Source organism: Protomyctophum bolini (assembly GCF_963924005.1).
Source record: "Protomyctophum bolini genome assembly, chromosome: 1".
NCBI classification, from domain to species: domain Eukaryota; kingdom Metazoa; phylum Chordata; class Actinopteri; order Myctophiformes; family Myctophidae; genus Protomyctophum; species Protomyctophum bolini.
In genome coordinates this window covers 43,030,336-43,045,236 of record NC_137862.1, presented here as the reverse complement: position 1 = coordinate 43,045,236, position 14,901 = coordinate 43,030,336, and the positions used below count along the sequence as shown (strand labels likewise).

Sequence of the window (14,901 nt, the reverse complement as noted above, 5' to 3'; positions counted from 1 at the left end):
CCATAATCCTTATTATCGTTTATCGTGATAAAAAACTACTCACAGTAATCATATGGCAGAGATTTCAATTCATGGTGACATTGTCCTTCCGTCATGCACTGGGTACAATTCACCTTCTATTATTGGGATATAAGTATGGCGGCCTGCGCCACACTAAGCCACACACTCTATAACTGGTAAAACAGACCTGGAAAGAATGTACATGATAGTCTAAAAATGGCAATCTTTTCAACGGGGTTCAAGTGGTTAAACACAAAACATTATTAAAAGTTTTAAGCATAATTTAGATTATCGCGATAATACCGTTAATCGCAATCATTTTTGGCCGTAATAATCGTGACATGACATTTTCATATGGTCCCATCCCTACACGCACGCACGCACACACACACACACACACACACACACAGGTGCCTTCGACGGTCTCCCAGTGAGCCGAGGCCTTGTCCTGAACCCACCCCTCCCTCTCCTCCCACCCCCTCTACGTAAGCTGTGATGTCAGAGGTGCGCGGCCCCCTGTCACGAACACTGCAGGGCCTGTGAGTGAGCCTCGTCTATTCCCCAAACGGCCGGGCCGTGTGTCCGTGTGTCAGTCCGTATACACTCCACACATACAGAGCTGTGATTCTGCACCCTGGCCCAGCCTGCCCTGCTGCGGCGCTGCGCAGCGCGGCACAGCGCAGCAACAACGGGCTACCTTCTCCTCCGGCCGCTGGCCTCCGCGCGGCCCAGCTCCTCGTAGCCGTGGTAGAACAGCTCCAGCTCGCGGCTGCCCCAGCCCCTCCAGACACACAGGCACCAACGCATGTTTTCCTGATGCCGAAAGCCACACACAACCGTGTCCTTTGGCCCTAGGGCCGCCTCCTCTAGGGTGCTGGGGAGAGGGAGAGAGGGGGGGAGAGAGGGAGAGATATATAGAGAGAGAGGGAGGGAGAGATAGGATACAAGTAAGAGGTGTTGCTGCCATCATTTTACACACCATTATCATGTTCTTATTTTGATCACAAGACCCAATTACTGAATGTCAGTCTCCAGGTTTTCTTGACACTGATTTACTACGACACTATGTATGGCATGTCAGGAGTCAAACTAGTAATAGTGGTTCTCAAACGTTTTCTTTTCAAGGACTCCCTTAACTCTCAAGAGTTACAGAGCTGTTATGGTCATTCAGGGGCCAGAAATGTCCCCCACAAGCCGGCATGGCGATGACAACGCCTGGTTACACAGCCCGAGTTAAAATCCTTTCGGAGCACATCTCTAACTCTGCTCTTTAAAACCAGCACACTGTAGAGTAGTCTCTTCCTAGAAGCTGGTGAGTTGTACTCGGAAACGGTTCCCTGGAAAAAAGATAGAGAGCAACACTGAAGGCACTGTTAACGAGGAAATTACAGCTCTGCGCATACAAGTCCCTGTGACCACCGAAATAGGATTAGCATGTCCCCCTCCTCCTCCAACGATGAGTGTGTGCGTGCGTGAGTGCGTGCGTGCACACATAAAAAACGGTTATTTTTTTACTCACTCACTCAGGGCGATAGTTTATAGTTTATAGTTTTTAAAGTGATATAGCTCATTCATCACTCACAGTTACAGTGAACCCAAACCCACTGGCTTCGGCAATAAACAACAATAAAAAACATTACAGACTCTTCTGGCCCCGACATTACAATAATTTCAAAGGGAAAAGGGGATGGTTTGCCTTGAGCTATTGTGATTTATGGAGGGGGGAAGAGGGGAGGGGGGATGGGGGGAAGACGGGACTCCACAGAACCATGTATCATGTTGCTACAACCCTCTATTACCTTCCTCCATTGTTAGTCCATCTGGGAGGCTGTGTCATTATGCTCTCCTGTTGTTGTTTCATGTTTCTGTGTAATAGACAGCCTGTTTTAATGACCACATGCAGCGTTGTTCAGGGTAAAGGCTTTGACGTATGTATGCTGTGCGTTGTGTGTCACCAACCCCAGGATAAATTAACACGTTGACTGCGTTATAAATTAATCTTTAACTCCCGCTCTCTGCCGGTGTTTTCACCGACCTGTGAAGAACCACCACGCCACGATCAGTGTTACGTTTCATGAAGATGTTGTGATCGTTTGTAATAGTGTCCAAAAACATCCTAAAATCATCTTAGCATCTTAAAATGTTGTGATCGTTTGTAATAAGTGTCCAAAGATATTCTACGGACCCGACAACAAAGAGCAACGAGGAACGGCAGCGCACAGACGCAGCCATTACGAGTCATAGACATAACATTGAGCCTCAGTTTCCCAGAAGCCCTAGCAAGCCAGTGTGACTCATCGATGTCCTGTTACATCATCCAAACGCGTCATCCACGTCACTCTGTCCGAGGAAAGTCTCAAAAGTTATCAAAAAATGGCGAATAAAACGAATAAAAGTCGGGGATAGCGTGTTCCGCAGGGATTGTGTTAAGGCGTGAGCGTTCTTCGTACGAAGGAGAGACATGGTGTTTGGCACGTTGAGCGGGCGTTAACATCCGTGACAGACCACACGGACATACTGTAAAATAGTACAATGAAGACATACTGTACAATAGTACAATGAAGACATACTGTACAATAGTACAATGAAGACATACTGTACAATAGTACAATGAAGACATACTGTACAATAGTACAATGAAGACATACTGTACAATGAAGACATACTGTACAATAGTACAATGAAGACATACTGTACAATTAAGTCATACTGTACAATAGTACAATGAAGACATACTGTACAATAGTACAATGAAGACATACTGTACAATAGTACAATGAAGACATACTGTACAATAGTACAATGAAGACATACTGTACAATGAAGACATACTGTACAATAGTACAATGAAGACATACTGTACAATGAAGACATACTGTACAATGAAGACATACTGTACAATGAAGACATACTGTACAATGAAGACATACTGTACAATGAAGACATACTGTACAATAGTACAATGAAGACATACTGTACAATAGTACAATGAAGACATACTGTACAATGAAGACATACTGTACAATAGTACAATGAAGACATACTGTACAATGAAGACATACTGTACAATGAAGACATACTGTACAATGAAGACATACTGTACAATGAAGACATACTGTACAATAGTACAATGAAGACATACTGTACAATAGTACAATGAAGACATACTGTACAATGAAGACATACTGTACAATAGTACAATGAAGACATACTGTACAATGAAGACATACTGTACAATGAAGACATACTGTACAATGAAGACATACTGTACAATAGTACAATGAAGACATACTGTACAATGAAGACATACTGTACAATAGTACAATGAAGACATACTGTACAATAGTACAATGAAGACATACTGTACAATAGTACAATGAAGACATACTGCACAATTAAGTCATACTGTACAATAGTACAATGAAGACATACTGTACAATAGTACAATGAAGACATACTGTACAATAGTACAATGAAGACATACTGTACAATGAAGACATACTGTACAATAGTACAATGAAGACATACTGTACAATGAAGACATACTGTACAATGAAGACATACTGTACAATAGTACAATGAAGACATACTGTACAATGAAGACATACTGTACAATAGTACAATGAAGACATACTGTACAATAGTACAATGAAGACATACTGTACAATGAAGACATACTGTACAATAGTACAATGAAGACATACTGTACAATGAAGACATACTGTACAATAGTACAATGAAGACATACTGTACAATGAAGACATACTGTACAATAGTACAATGAAGACATACTGTACAATGAAGACATACTGTACAATAGTACAATGAAGACATACTGCACAATTAAGTCATACTGTACAATAGTACAATGAAGACATACTGCACAATTAAGTCATACTGTACAATAGTACAATGAAGACATACTGTACAATGAAGACATACTGTACAATAGTACAATGAAGACATACTGTACAATAGTACAATGAAGACATACTGTACAATGAAGACATACTGTACAATGAAGACTGATGTCAGCTGATTATTACTTACTTCTTTATTCTCCTGTGATAATCTGTTCATTATAATTATGTTCTCTTCTCATTTTATGAATGAAAGCCTCATGTTGTAACTTCATCATTAATCACAATGCTTTTGTTCATTGAGGTTTGGTTTTATAGATGGAAATGTGTCCTTTTCACTGTGTGTGTCCTTGTTTTTTTTTACTAGTCTTGTAGTCCGCTAAAAAATAACTAGGCCTTTTGGCCCTGAGCCATCTTTAAGTTTAAGTAGCCTGTGCTGGGGTGTGCAGCATGTACGCATGGAACAAGAAGACACTTCACACATTCATCACATCTAAAGAGATGTGAAAGCCCCTCAGCCTCTCTCCCGTGACCTCCCATGCACAGTGTCCCCCTGTCTGTGTTAACTTACAGGTGCAGCCATGAAATAAACGAGTGCTTATTAAGGAGCCCCCCCCTCCCTCCTTTTATTGCCTACTGCTAAAAGGCATGCAGGCCCTTTGTGTTGTATCCTCACACACACAGGAGTCCTTTCTGCCGCGACCAGCTGCTGCTCGCCAGACGCTGTTTCAGCGATAATTACAGAGGAGCGGCGAACCACCGTTAAGCACATGATGAAGGAACGCTCCTACTGAAGCTGCATCAGCAAATTAATATCTAGCTCCACCTCCACCACCTCCACCCCAGTGCTGGCTGGCTGGTTGCAGCCTTTAGCTGCCAGAGTTGGAAAACTTACTCAAAAACGGTGAGAGTTGTGGGTTGTTTCTCTGTGCCCAGCAGCACTTTTAGACAGGTTATGATTGCATCAGTCAGTCAGGGTCGGGTCCGGCTGGCTTCAGGCTTGTGGTGGACATTTTTGTCAAAATTACATTTTTGACACGGAACAAAGAACATGAGCGGACAATAACATCATCAGACAGACATAAAGAGATAGCCCTGAATGACCATAGCATGTCTTTAACTCTGAGGGTGTACAAATAGAACCAAATGGACCCTTACAGGTCAACAATATCCAGAAACACACAAAGAGATAGCCCTGAATGAACACAACAGGTCTGGAACTCTGAGAGTTTACAAATGGAACTAAATGTGGTTCCATGTGTACACTCTCAGAGTGAAGGTGGTCTTTGCAAATAAAACATTTGAGAACCACCAGTACTAGTTGTACTCCTAATGTGCCATACTGTACATAGTGTCGTAGTAAATCAGTGTCATATCCTGAAGACAACCTGGAGAGACTTGACAGAAAGTCATCTCACCCTAAAGATGAGCCTCCAGGTGGGCTGAGCACTGCGATCACTCTGCCTCTCAGCTGCTCCGCCTGCGCCTGCATTTCAATCACCATCACGTCCCCACCGCGCCTGTCAAACAGCACACACACACACACACACACACACACACACACACACACACACACACACACACACACACACACACACACACACACACACACACACACACACACACACACACACACACACACACACACTAATTACAATTGTGTAAGATTGCACAACATTGTTTGAAGTCATCAAATTAAGTCAGCTGCTCCATAGATGTGAAGGATGCGTGTATCAATACCAATATAGCCACAGTATTAATGCTATAAATCATACACAAATTAATCAAGTAAATTAATTGTCTAACCAAATGGACCCTTTCAGATCTGTGACTCACTTCTACAACATTGCTTTTAATTGATCTTTTATTTTTTATTTTTGTTATTCATGTCCTCACTGTATTGCATTACTGCTTGTTTTTAATGTTGTTGCCTTGCTTTTCTTTTATCCTCCATTTCTCTGTAAAGCACTTTGAGCTGCATTTCATGTCATGAAAGGTGCTATACAAATAAAGTTTTATTATTATTATTATTATAAAGTCGCGTATGTTCTGAGGGGCGTGGCTACCGTTACAGTCTATGAACGGGAGCCACCCCCCGTTCGAGTCAAAATAAAAACCAACTAAGAAGAAGGGGGGAAGTCCCGCCTCGTTGTCTGGGCCAGCCAATGGCCAGCTGGGCCAAAACGGATCTAGAAAGATTTACGATTTACAATACAAGGACTGACTGGCTTCATTTTACGTCCATATCAGACCCGGCGAACGCTTTGTCCATATTTTTTTGGTCCTAATGCGTACCAAACTGGGGGTCCTAATGCGTACCAAACTGGGGGTCCTTGACATTAAGAAAACCTCTGTCCTAATGCGTACGAGACTGGGGGTCCTTGACATTAAGAAAACCTCTGTCCTAATGCGTACCAAACTGGGGGTCCTTGACATTAAGAAAACCTCTGTCCTAATGCGTACCAGACTGGGGGTCCTTGACATTAAGAAAACCTCTGTCCTAATGCGTACCAGACTGGGGGTCCTTGACATTAAGAAAACCTCTGTCCTAATGCGTACCAGACTGGGGGTCCTTGACATTAAGAGAGTTTGAGGAGCACTGACCTGGGGATCCACAGAGTTCCGTTGACAGAGAGCACAGTGAAGGCTTGGAGGTGAGGAGGTGTCGGACTGGAGCTCACTGCAGAGTCCACGTCAGATTCACTGGCCTGGGGCTCCACAACCGTCCTGTCTGTGTCCTCGATGTCTGTGGACAGGATCACAGTCCTGTCTGTGGACAGGATCACAGTCCTGTCTGCGTCCTCTGTGTCTGTGGACAGGATCACAGTCCTGTCTGTGGACAGGATCACAGTCCTGTCTGTGTCCTCAGTGTCTGTGGACAGGATCACAGTCCTGTCTGTGGACAGGATCACAGTCCTGTCTGTGTCCTCAGTGTCTGTGGACAGGATCACAGTCCTGTCTGTGGACAGGATCACAGTCCTGTCTGTGGACAGGATCACAGTCCTGTCTGTGTCCTCAGTGTCTGTGGACAGGATCACAGTCCTGTCTGCGTCCTCTGTGTCTGTGGACAGGATCACAGTCCTGTCTGCGTCCTCAGTGTCTGTGGACAGGATCACAGTCCTGTCTGCGTCCTCAGTGTCTGTGGACAGGATCACAGTCCTGTCTGCGTCCTCAGTGTCTGTGGACAGGGTCATTAGGGGCAAGCTGCCGGTGCTGGTCAGCGAGCTGAGCGCTCCAGAACTGGAGCGGCGGTCTAGAGAAGCCGGCTGGGAGGAGGCGTTGGAGTCGGATGAGGACTCGGAGGAGGTCATGGAGCAGTAGTCTGTCAGGGAGTCCCGCCGGCGGAGGATCTGAGTCCCTGCGTCCTGGCGGTAGATCAGCGTCACCTCTCCGTTGGCGTTGGTCCAATCCTCTTCATCACGCGATTCCTCTTCCTCCTCCCCTCCTCCTCGCTCCTTCATCCCCCGCGGGTGGTCTCGGTTGGTCGTCATGGTGGTCGTCATGGTAACCCCCGCCGGTCGCCTCACCGCGAACACGTCCCGTAGGGGGTTGCTGTCTCCGCAGCTGAAACGCAGAGCGGGAAATCAATATGAGACCATGTAGTGCCTGTCGCCAACAGGGATGGATGCTTACAGTATGTCTGAATGAGCTCTGTGTAGTTTTGTGTAAGAGTTTTGTGAAAATGTGTGGAAATCTTTGAATACAATATGTTTTAAAACTTCCTTCTGGAGGTCCTCGGAAACAAAACATTTTGAGATAGAGTCGGCGGTAGATCTGCTATTTTCAGAGTGCAACCAAACATACTGTAAATTTACTTGTCTTTTAGTTCTACTGGATCTCGTCAGCAGGACAATAAGCATTGATCATTCATGTGAATGAGCTGTATGTGGACTAGTACTGTAGCTAGAGCCTTTCTGATTCATGTCAGCTTGTGTTCCCACATCGCTGCTGTTGACTGGTTTGATCCCTCAAATGAATTGAATGGCGGGAAGTGATGCCTATAATTCCCACACGCCCTCCTCCCCGGTGAGCTCCCTGCCTATCACATTAAGCCTCTTTTGATTGGTAAGGTGCTAGGGGACGGCAGTGACTGATGTTGTATTTTGAAGGTGTTAGGGGACGGCAGTGACTGATCTTTTCAATCATGTGAACGACAGCTTCTCCGTTCCGAGGACAGCCGTTTTGATGTGTTCATGTGATAATAATGAATGAATTCCATTTTTATAGCGCCGGTCCATTCATTCATACATTGGGAGGTGAAACAGTTGACGCCAGCGTCGACACTTCCCACATTCACACACCGACGGTGGCAACCACTGGAGACAATGTAGGGTTCAGTGTCTTGCCTAAGGACACTTCGACATGTGGACGGGAGGAGACAGGATTCGAACCGTAGCGGGCACACAGCTGGTAGTGTGGTACCCACCTGTAGCGGGCACACAGCTGGTAGTGTGGTACCCACCTGTAGCGGGCACACAGCTGGTAGTGTGGTACCCACCTGTAGCGGGCACACAGCTGGTAGTGTGGTACCCACCTGTAGCGGGCACACAGCTGGTAGTGTGGTACCCACCTGTAGCGGGCACACAGCTGGTAGTGTTGTACCCACCTGTAGCGGGCACACAGCTGGTAGTGTGGTACCCACCTGTAGCGGGCACACAGCTGGTAGTGTGGTACCCACCTGTAGCGGGCACACAGCTGGTAGTGTGGTACCCACCTGTAGCGGGCACACAGCTGGTAGCTGGCAGCGTGGTAGAGCAGCAGGGTGTTGCTGTGGTCGTCCAGGGTCCACACAGCCTCGTCTCCCCACAGGGCGAGGCTGGAGGTCAGGGCCACGATGGAGGACGGGGGGCCGTAGGGGTCCAACCGCCGCACGGCCCCCAGACTCAGGTAGTCCAGAACCAGCACGCCGGGACCGTTGGTGAGCCACAACTAGAGGAGTGGTGGAGAGAGAGAGAGAGAGAGAGAGAGAGAGAGAGAGGACACGGCCCAATTATGGCCCACTTAATCCACTTACACCCGTTTCATTTTACACTCAAGAGTTGAAGATCTTTATTACACGGCTTGGTTGAATGCTTGGTTCTGATTGGTCAATCGCTGAATTCAGCTGTGTGTTATTTCTTGATAATGACCGCTCCGCTCTATAACAGACCCATGTCTAATCAAACCCTCGGAGCACCTGCTGCACCCGCTTGATTTGTTTCCAACTTGACAGCCATTTAAACACACTCACAATGTCATTTACAGCTAAACATTGCTCTCAATCCTTTTTTTTTAAACATTTGAGTGGGAAAAAGACCCGAAAATGGATTCAGGTAATGAAACTAGGCAGCGACCAGCGACTATAGGACCATGCTCCTGACGGGGTAGGGTGGGGGTCTGCACTCACCTGGGAGCCACCAGCGACCAGCACCATGCTCCTGACGGGGTAGGGTCTCTGCCGGGGGTCTGTGTCCTCCAGGCCAAACTCCGTCTTGTTGAGGGTGTGTGAACACAGGTAGGTCTCTCCCTCCACCGGAAGCTCCTCCACCAGGGTGTAAACGGCCACCAGGCCGTCCGCCATGCCGGCAAACACCCGCGCCAAGCTCTGAGGAGGAAGAGACACAGACAGACACATTGACCTGTCTGTCTGACACTCTGTCCGTCTGTCTGTCTGTCTGTCTGACACGGACACTTGAATGGGCTGTCAAAGTGTCAATCAAATAGGACTTTTCTGTGTGGATGTATGGGCTGTCAATCAGATATAGGACTTTTCTGTTTGGATGTATGGGCTGTCAATCAGATAGGACTTTTCTGTTTGGATGTATGAGCTGTCAATCAGATAGGACTTTTCTGTTTGGATGTATGGGGCTGTCAATCAGATAGGACTTTTCTGTTTGGATGTATGGGGCTGTCAATCAGATAGGACTTTTCTGTTTGGATGTATGGGGCTGTCAATCAGATAGGACTTTTCTGTTTGAATGTATGGAGCTGTCAATCAGATAGGACTTTTCGGTTTGGATGAATGGACTGTCAATCAAATAGGACCTTTCTGTGTGGATGTATGGGCTGTCAATCAGATAGGACTTTTCGGTTTGGATGAATGGGCTGTCAATCAAATAGGACCTTTCTGTGTGGATGTATGGGCTGTCAATCAGATAGGACTTTTCGGTTTGGATGAATGGGCTGTCAATCAAATAGGACCTTTCTGTGTGGATGTATGGGCTGTCAATCAAGGCCATAAATTCCGGGTAGATGATGTCACGCCCACACCCTCTATAGAGGCCATGCAGTGACATCTGCTGGCAAATTCCTATGTCATACTGTATATGGGATTCGTGGACTCTTACCTCACAGTCCTCAGGCAAATCAGAGCCCTTGCCAGAAAACCCCAGACTAGAGGGCTGGAACGGGTGGGCGGTCAAGATAATCCCACATCCTCCCGTAACCAGATACAGAGCTTATATACACTTTAGCAAGATATGAATGTCTGAGGAGAACGTCCCCTACTATACTGTGCTTGACAGGGGTGTGACAAACTGTGTGATAAAGTGTGTGTAACAAACCAATGGAGGAGTTTCTTTTCCTAGTGACGGATGTTCTCTAGCTGTGCTAACCCCCTTTTTGCTTTCCCCTGTGTTACTCAGCAATAATGTGAAACAGAACACAAAGATGAGTACAATTTGTCTTATAACCTGCAGCACCTCTCTCTCTCTCTCTCTCTCTCAAATAAACAACCCCTCTCTCGTGCACGCCTGCAATCTCAGCAGCTGCTTGGGTGAATGTATTTTTTTGCGATCTCAATGGAGACTAGCGGGACTAGCAGGACTAAACGATACAATTGCGGGATGGTGCGGGACTAAACGGGACTTTTTTTTAGTTTGCGGGCGGGAGCGGCGGACAGGCGGTCACTGCAGGCGGTCAAAAATAAAATCATTGCGGGCGTGGGCGGGATTGGTTTGAAATTATTAATAAATCACTCCCATGCAGGGCTCTAACTCAGACCACAGACAATCTACTGAATGTTAAAAGTTTGTTTTTTGGGGTGCAATTTAACTTAGAAAACCTAAAAAAATAAAAGAATTACGATCCCTTTAACTCATCGAATGCGCAAAGCGTTTTTAAACGTTTTATTATAGCCAAGCGCAAGAAGCGCATAACGTTTTTATACGTTTTATGGTCCAAAAAACGTTTTTTTATTGATTACTATGGTTCAACTATATTTGCGCCCGGACAACTCATAATGTAACACCGATCGGCTCTAAAAAGAGTTAAAACCCCCCCCTGCTGAAAAGAGGTGTTGGTCTGAGAAGCGTCTGGCACCGCCTATTGGTTGGTCTATGCGAGGACGTACGACGTATTGGAGACGGCCGTCCGGCATAGACCAACGCAGATGTCAGGGGATCTAAAATGGATGGGACAATGCTCTTGTTTGTGTGAATACACTCGATTCCCCCTCCCCTCCTGTTTCTACATGGTTTCTCCCGAGGGAGAATGGTGGGGGGGGGGGTCTCTTCCTCTTGGATCGCATTGGCAGTTCCCCCCCACTCCCGAGTCCCCACTGCTTTCAACTGCAAGGCTTGCACTCACTCTCATTCTCGGAACAAGATACAACGCGATTTGCTCTCTGCCCGTATATAAACCTGCAACGATCGGCATTTGATTTCATAACGTAACGTTTGCCAATAACATGTGGAGTTAGTCATGGACAGATTGCACATCATTATCGAGGGCCCGCCATGATACGTTGGTCGCTGATCGCAAGCCGTACTGCTGCTGCTGTTGCTTTGCTCGCATCCATCATAAGGCATCCATCCATCCACCCCCCTTTCTCGTTACAACAGGCTATTATAAACTCACCGTCGAGCAGCCTGCCCTGCACCTAATGTGATAAAATGAACGGCAGGACAAAATCGGATCGATTATTATCTGTCTATCAGCAACATACGGGTGTTTGTCTTGCAACGACAGGTGGTGCTTTCTCGTTTTTTTTCTTCCAAATACGTTGACGTGCTGCTTCTGCTGCCGCATCCATCTCGTTGAGTCGTTGTTTTTCTTGTTTTTTTTCCCAAACATGTCCAGACACAATCCGATCCAGTCTCGCGTCTCACCTTATAGATACGCGAGACTGGATCGATGAGGTTAGTGGTATGTCTGGACATGTTTGGAGCGGCACACGACAATCGACAATAATGTTGATTATGCAAGATCATTTCCTCAAAGCCTAGTTGCCCCCCCCCCCCCCCGTTACTGCGATTGTTTGTAGCTCGAATCACAGAATGAGTTCAATGAGCGTAGGGAGAGGGCACATATGGGGCTACGATTGAAGAAAGTTTCCAAGTCCGTTTTATGATCAGATAATGTGCATCAAGACTCTCTGCTTTCATAAGAAAAAAACTAATACTGTAATTGCGAATGCAATGAGCACTTACTATGAGACCTAGCAGATCACGTCTGTCTGTCTGTCTGTCTGTCTGTGTGTGTGTGTGTGTGTGTGTGTGTGTGTGTCTGTCTGTCCCGCTTACTGTATATGTGGACCTGGCCCTTTTGTGCCCATATATGGAGCTGAGTGATTTGTGAGTCATGGTGACATGAGTGTGATGGCGTGGTCCTGCTTTGGGGACTCCTTATATGGTTATGGCTGAGTCATGGTGACATGAGTGTGATGGCGTCTTTTGTGACCATATATGGAGCTGGCGTGGTCCAAGCACTAACTATGACACCCTGCAGATCATGTCTGTAATTTATTCTAATTGTTATTGCAATTTACGATCTGCGTTCGCCTTCCGCGTTCGCGCGTCTTACTCGTAATAATAAAAATCACACCCCTGTGAAGTGAGCAGTGCAATGTTGTGAAGTGAGCAGTGCAACATTGCACTGCTCACTTCACTGGGGTGTGATTTCTATTATTATTACAGTATTAGTATTTTTCTTATGAAAGCAGAGAGTATTCTGTTTCATACGGTATATAGTATGTACATGTCGCTATAGGCCTTATTTTGTGAATATTTAGTTGTTAGGTCCATGCTCTCTAAAATTATCTTTTTCAGAGAACTTTAGAGATGGCATGGGCCTGAATAACTATTATTCACAAAATAAGGCCTATAGCGACATGTACATACTATATACCGTATGAAACAGTCGACTCTCTGCTTTCATAAGAAAAATACTAATACTGTAATAATAATAAAAATCACACCCCTGTGAAGTGAGCAGTGCAATTGCACTGCTCACTTCACAGGGGTGTGATTTTTCTGGGTGGTATTTTTCTTATGAAAGCAGAGAGTCTACTGTTTCATACGGTATATAGTATGTACATGTCGCTATAGGCCTTATTTTGTGAATAATAGTTCTTCGGGTCCATGCCTTCTCTAAAGTTCTCTGGTGGGCGCAAGCTGCATTCAATAGCCAATTAGTGACAAACTGTATATGTGTACAATGTGTACTGTTTTCCTCCTAAAAGTAGACATTCAGGGCTTTCATTCGGTATATGGTTTGTATAGGATATTATTTGTGCTCAATTTTATATCGGTCTTTTGAACTAAAAAAACTGAACTGAAATGTCTGTCAACTTCAGGCCTCCATATCTCTGTTGTTTTTTTTCACAAGCAGCGTGCAGGCAAAAGCAGGTGTTAGAAAAAGGTCAATATCTCCAGAATGGAAGATGGTAGAATCATTATTTTTTTTTTAAATTGAAGTGGACAAGTTGGGCTTTCTTTTTATTTATGCGATTGTGATTCTCGCTATAAGAGGCCCCTCGCTGTGGGCCCCCCAAAAAGCTCAAAAAGCCCATGTTAAGCCTTCAGCACCAGTAAGCCAGGGTCCGCTAGAACCTGTAGCAGTCTATGTGTTAAGAAATACTGAATGAATTAACTCAAAAGTTAAAAGTTGAACCGGTAGGGGACATTTTTGTGTTTTCAAACAATACAGACGGAAGGACAATAAATCACACCTCTCAACAACGACCACTTCTCATTACAGTGGAAACAGTCCTGTCTCCGATGCCGTGTGTAATTTACCCGAACGCCACCTTTATGTTCTTTTTGTGACCTTCCCCCCGTTGTTCTAGCAACCACCAGCTGTGCTCCTACAGGGAACTAGCTGCAGTGGCGTCGGCCTCTGCCCTAAAGGTCGCACACTCTGCCCTAAAGGTCACACCCTGGGATCAAAGGGAAGCAGGTATAGTAGGCCTCTCCCATTAGCTCTGAACACAAGACGCTTCGGTTCCCTCTCCAGGTCTGTGTAGATGCTGTTAAGGACGGAGCTTATCAGACTGACACTGTACCAAAGCAAGCTCCCCCCGCACACCTGGACTGTACCAAAGCAAGCTCCCCCCACACACCTGGACTGTACCAAAGCAAGCTCCCCCCACACACCTGGACTGTACCAAAGCAAGCTCCCCCCACACACCTGGACTGTACCAAAGCAAGCTCCCCCCACACACCTGGACTGTACCAAAGCAAGCTCCCCCACACACCTGGACTGTACCAAAGCAAGCTCCCCCCACACACCTGGACTGTACCAAAGCAAGCTCCCCCCACACACCTGGACTGTACCAAAGCAAGCTCCCCCCACACACCTGGACTGTACCAAAGCAAGCTCCCCCCACACACCTGGACTGTACCAAAGCAAGCTCCCCCACACACCTGGACTGCACCAAAGCAAGCTCCCACACACCTGGACTGTACCAAAGCAAGCTCCCCCACACACCTGGACTGTACCAAAGCAAGCTCCCCCCACACACCTGGACTGTACCAAAGCAAAGAAAGGACACTTCACAGTTGACGCGTTTATTCTTTCTACGTCCGAGTATAGACATGGTAACGCCCGCCTGCCTCTGATTGGCCTACCGACACTGCCCGTCTTGCCTATCCTCCGAGATGCAAGGTGACTCTGTGGTGGGAAATAATACAAGTACAAGAGAATGGCAACACGCGACAGTAATTTGTAACTTACATTTTTGTAGAAGAGGCAAACTAATATTGTTTGTGCCGTTTGCTTTTATTGAATAATTGATTGAACACATAGGTCTATGTACTATGATTTGATTTGGCTGTGTTCTAAA

At 46.0% G+C, this 14,901-nt stretch overlaps 1 protein-coding gene across 1 annotated transcript in view; it reads right to left on the bottom strand.

Annotated features, from left to right (window-relative positions):
• Positions 1-495: 495 nt before the first annotated feature.
• Positions 496-14,901, bottom strand: part of lrrk1 (leucine-rich repeat kinase 1) — a 99,681-nt gene continuing 85,275 nt past the window's right edge. Inside the window, exons 35-39 of the mRNA XM_080772463.1 lie at positions 9,247-9,444; positions 8,575-8,789; positions 6,465-7,424; positions 5,279-5,380; positions 496-874 (exon numbers count right to left, since the gene is read on the bottom strand). Of these exons, the coding sequence (XP_080628589.1) occupies positions 694-874; positions 5,279-5,380; positions 6,465-7,424; positions 8,575-8,789; positions 9,247-9,444 (1,656 nt within the window). The 3' untranslated portion in view covers positions 496-693. The remainder of the gene's footprint in view (positions 875-5,278; positions 5,381-6,464; positions 7,425-8,574; positions 8,790-9,246; positions 9,445-14,901) is intronic.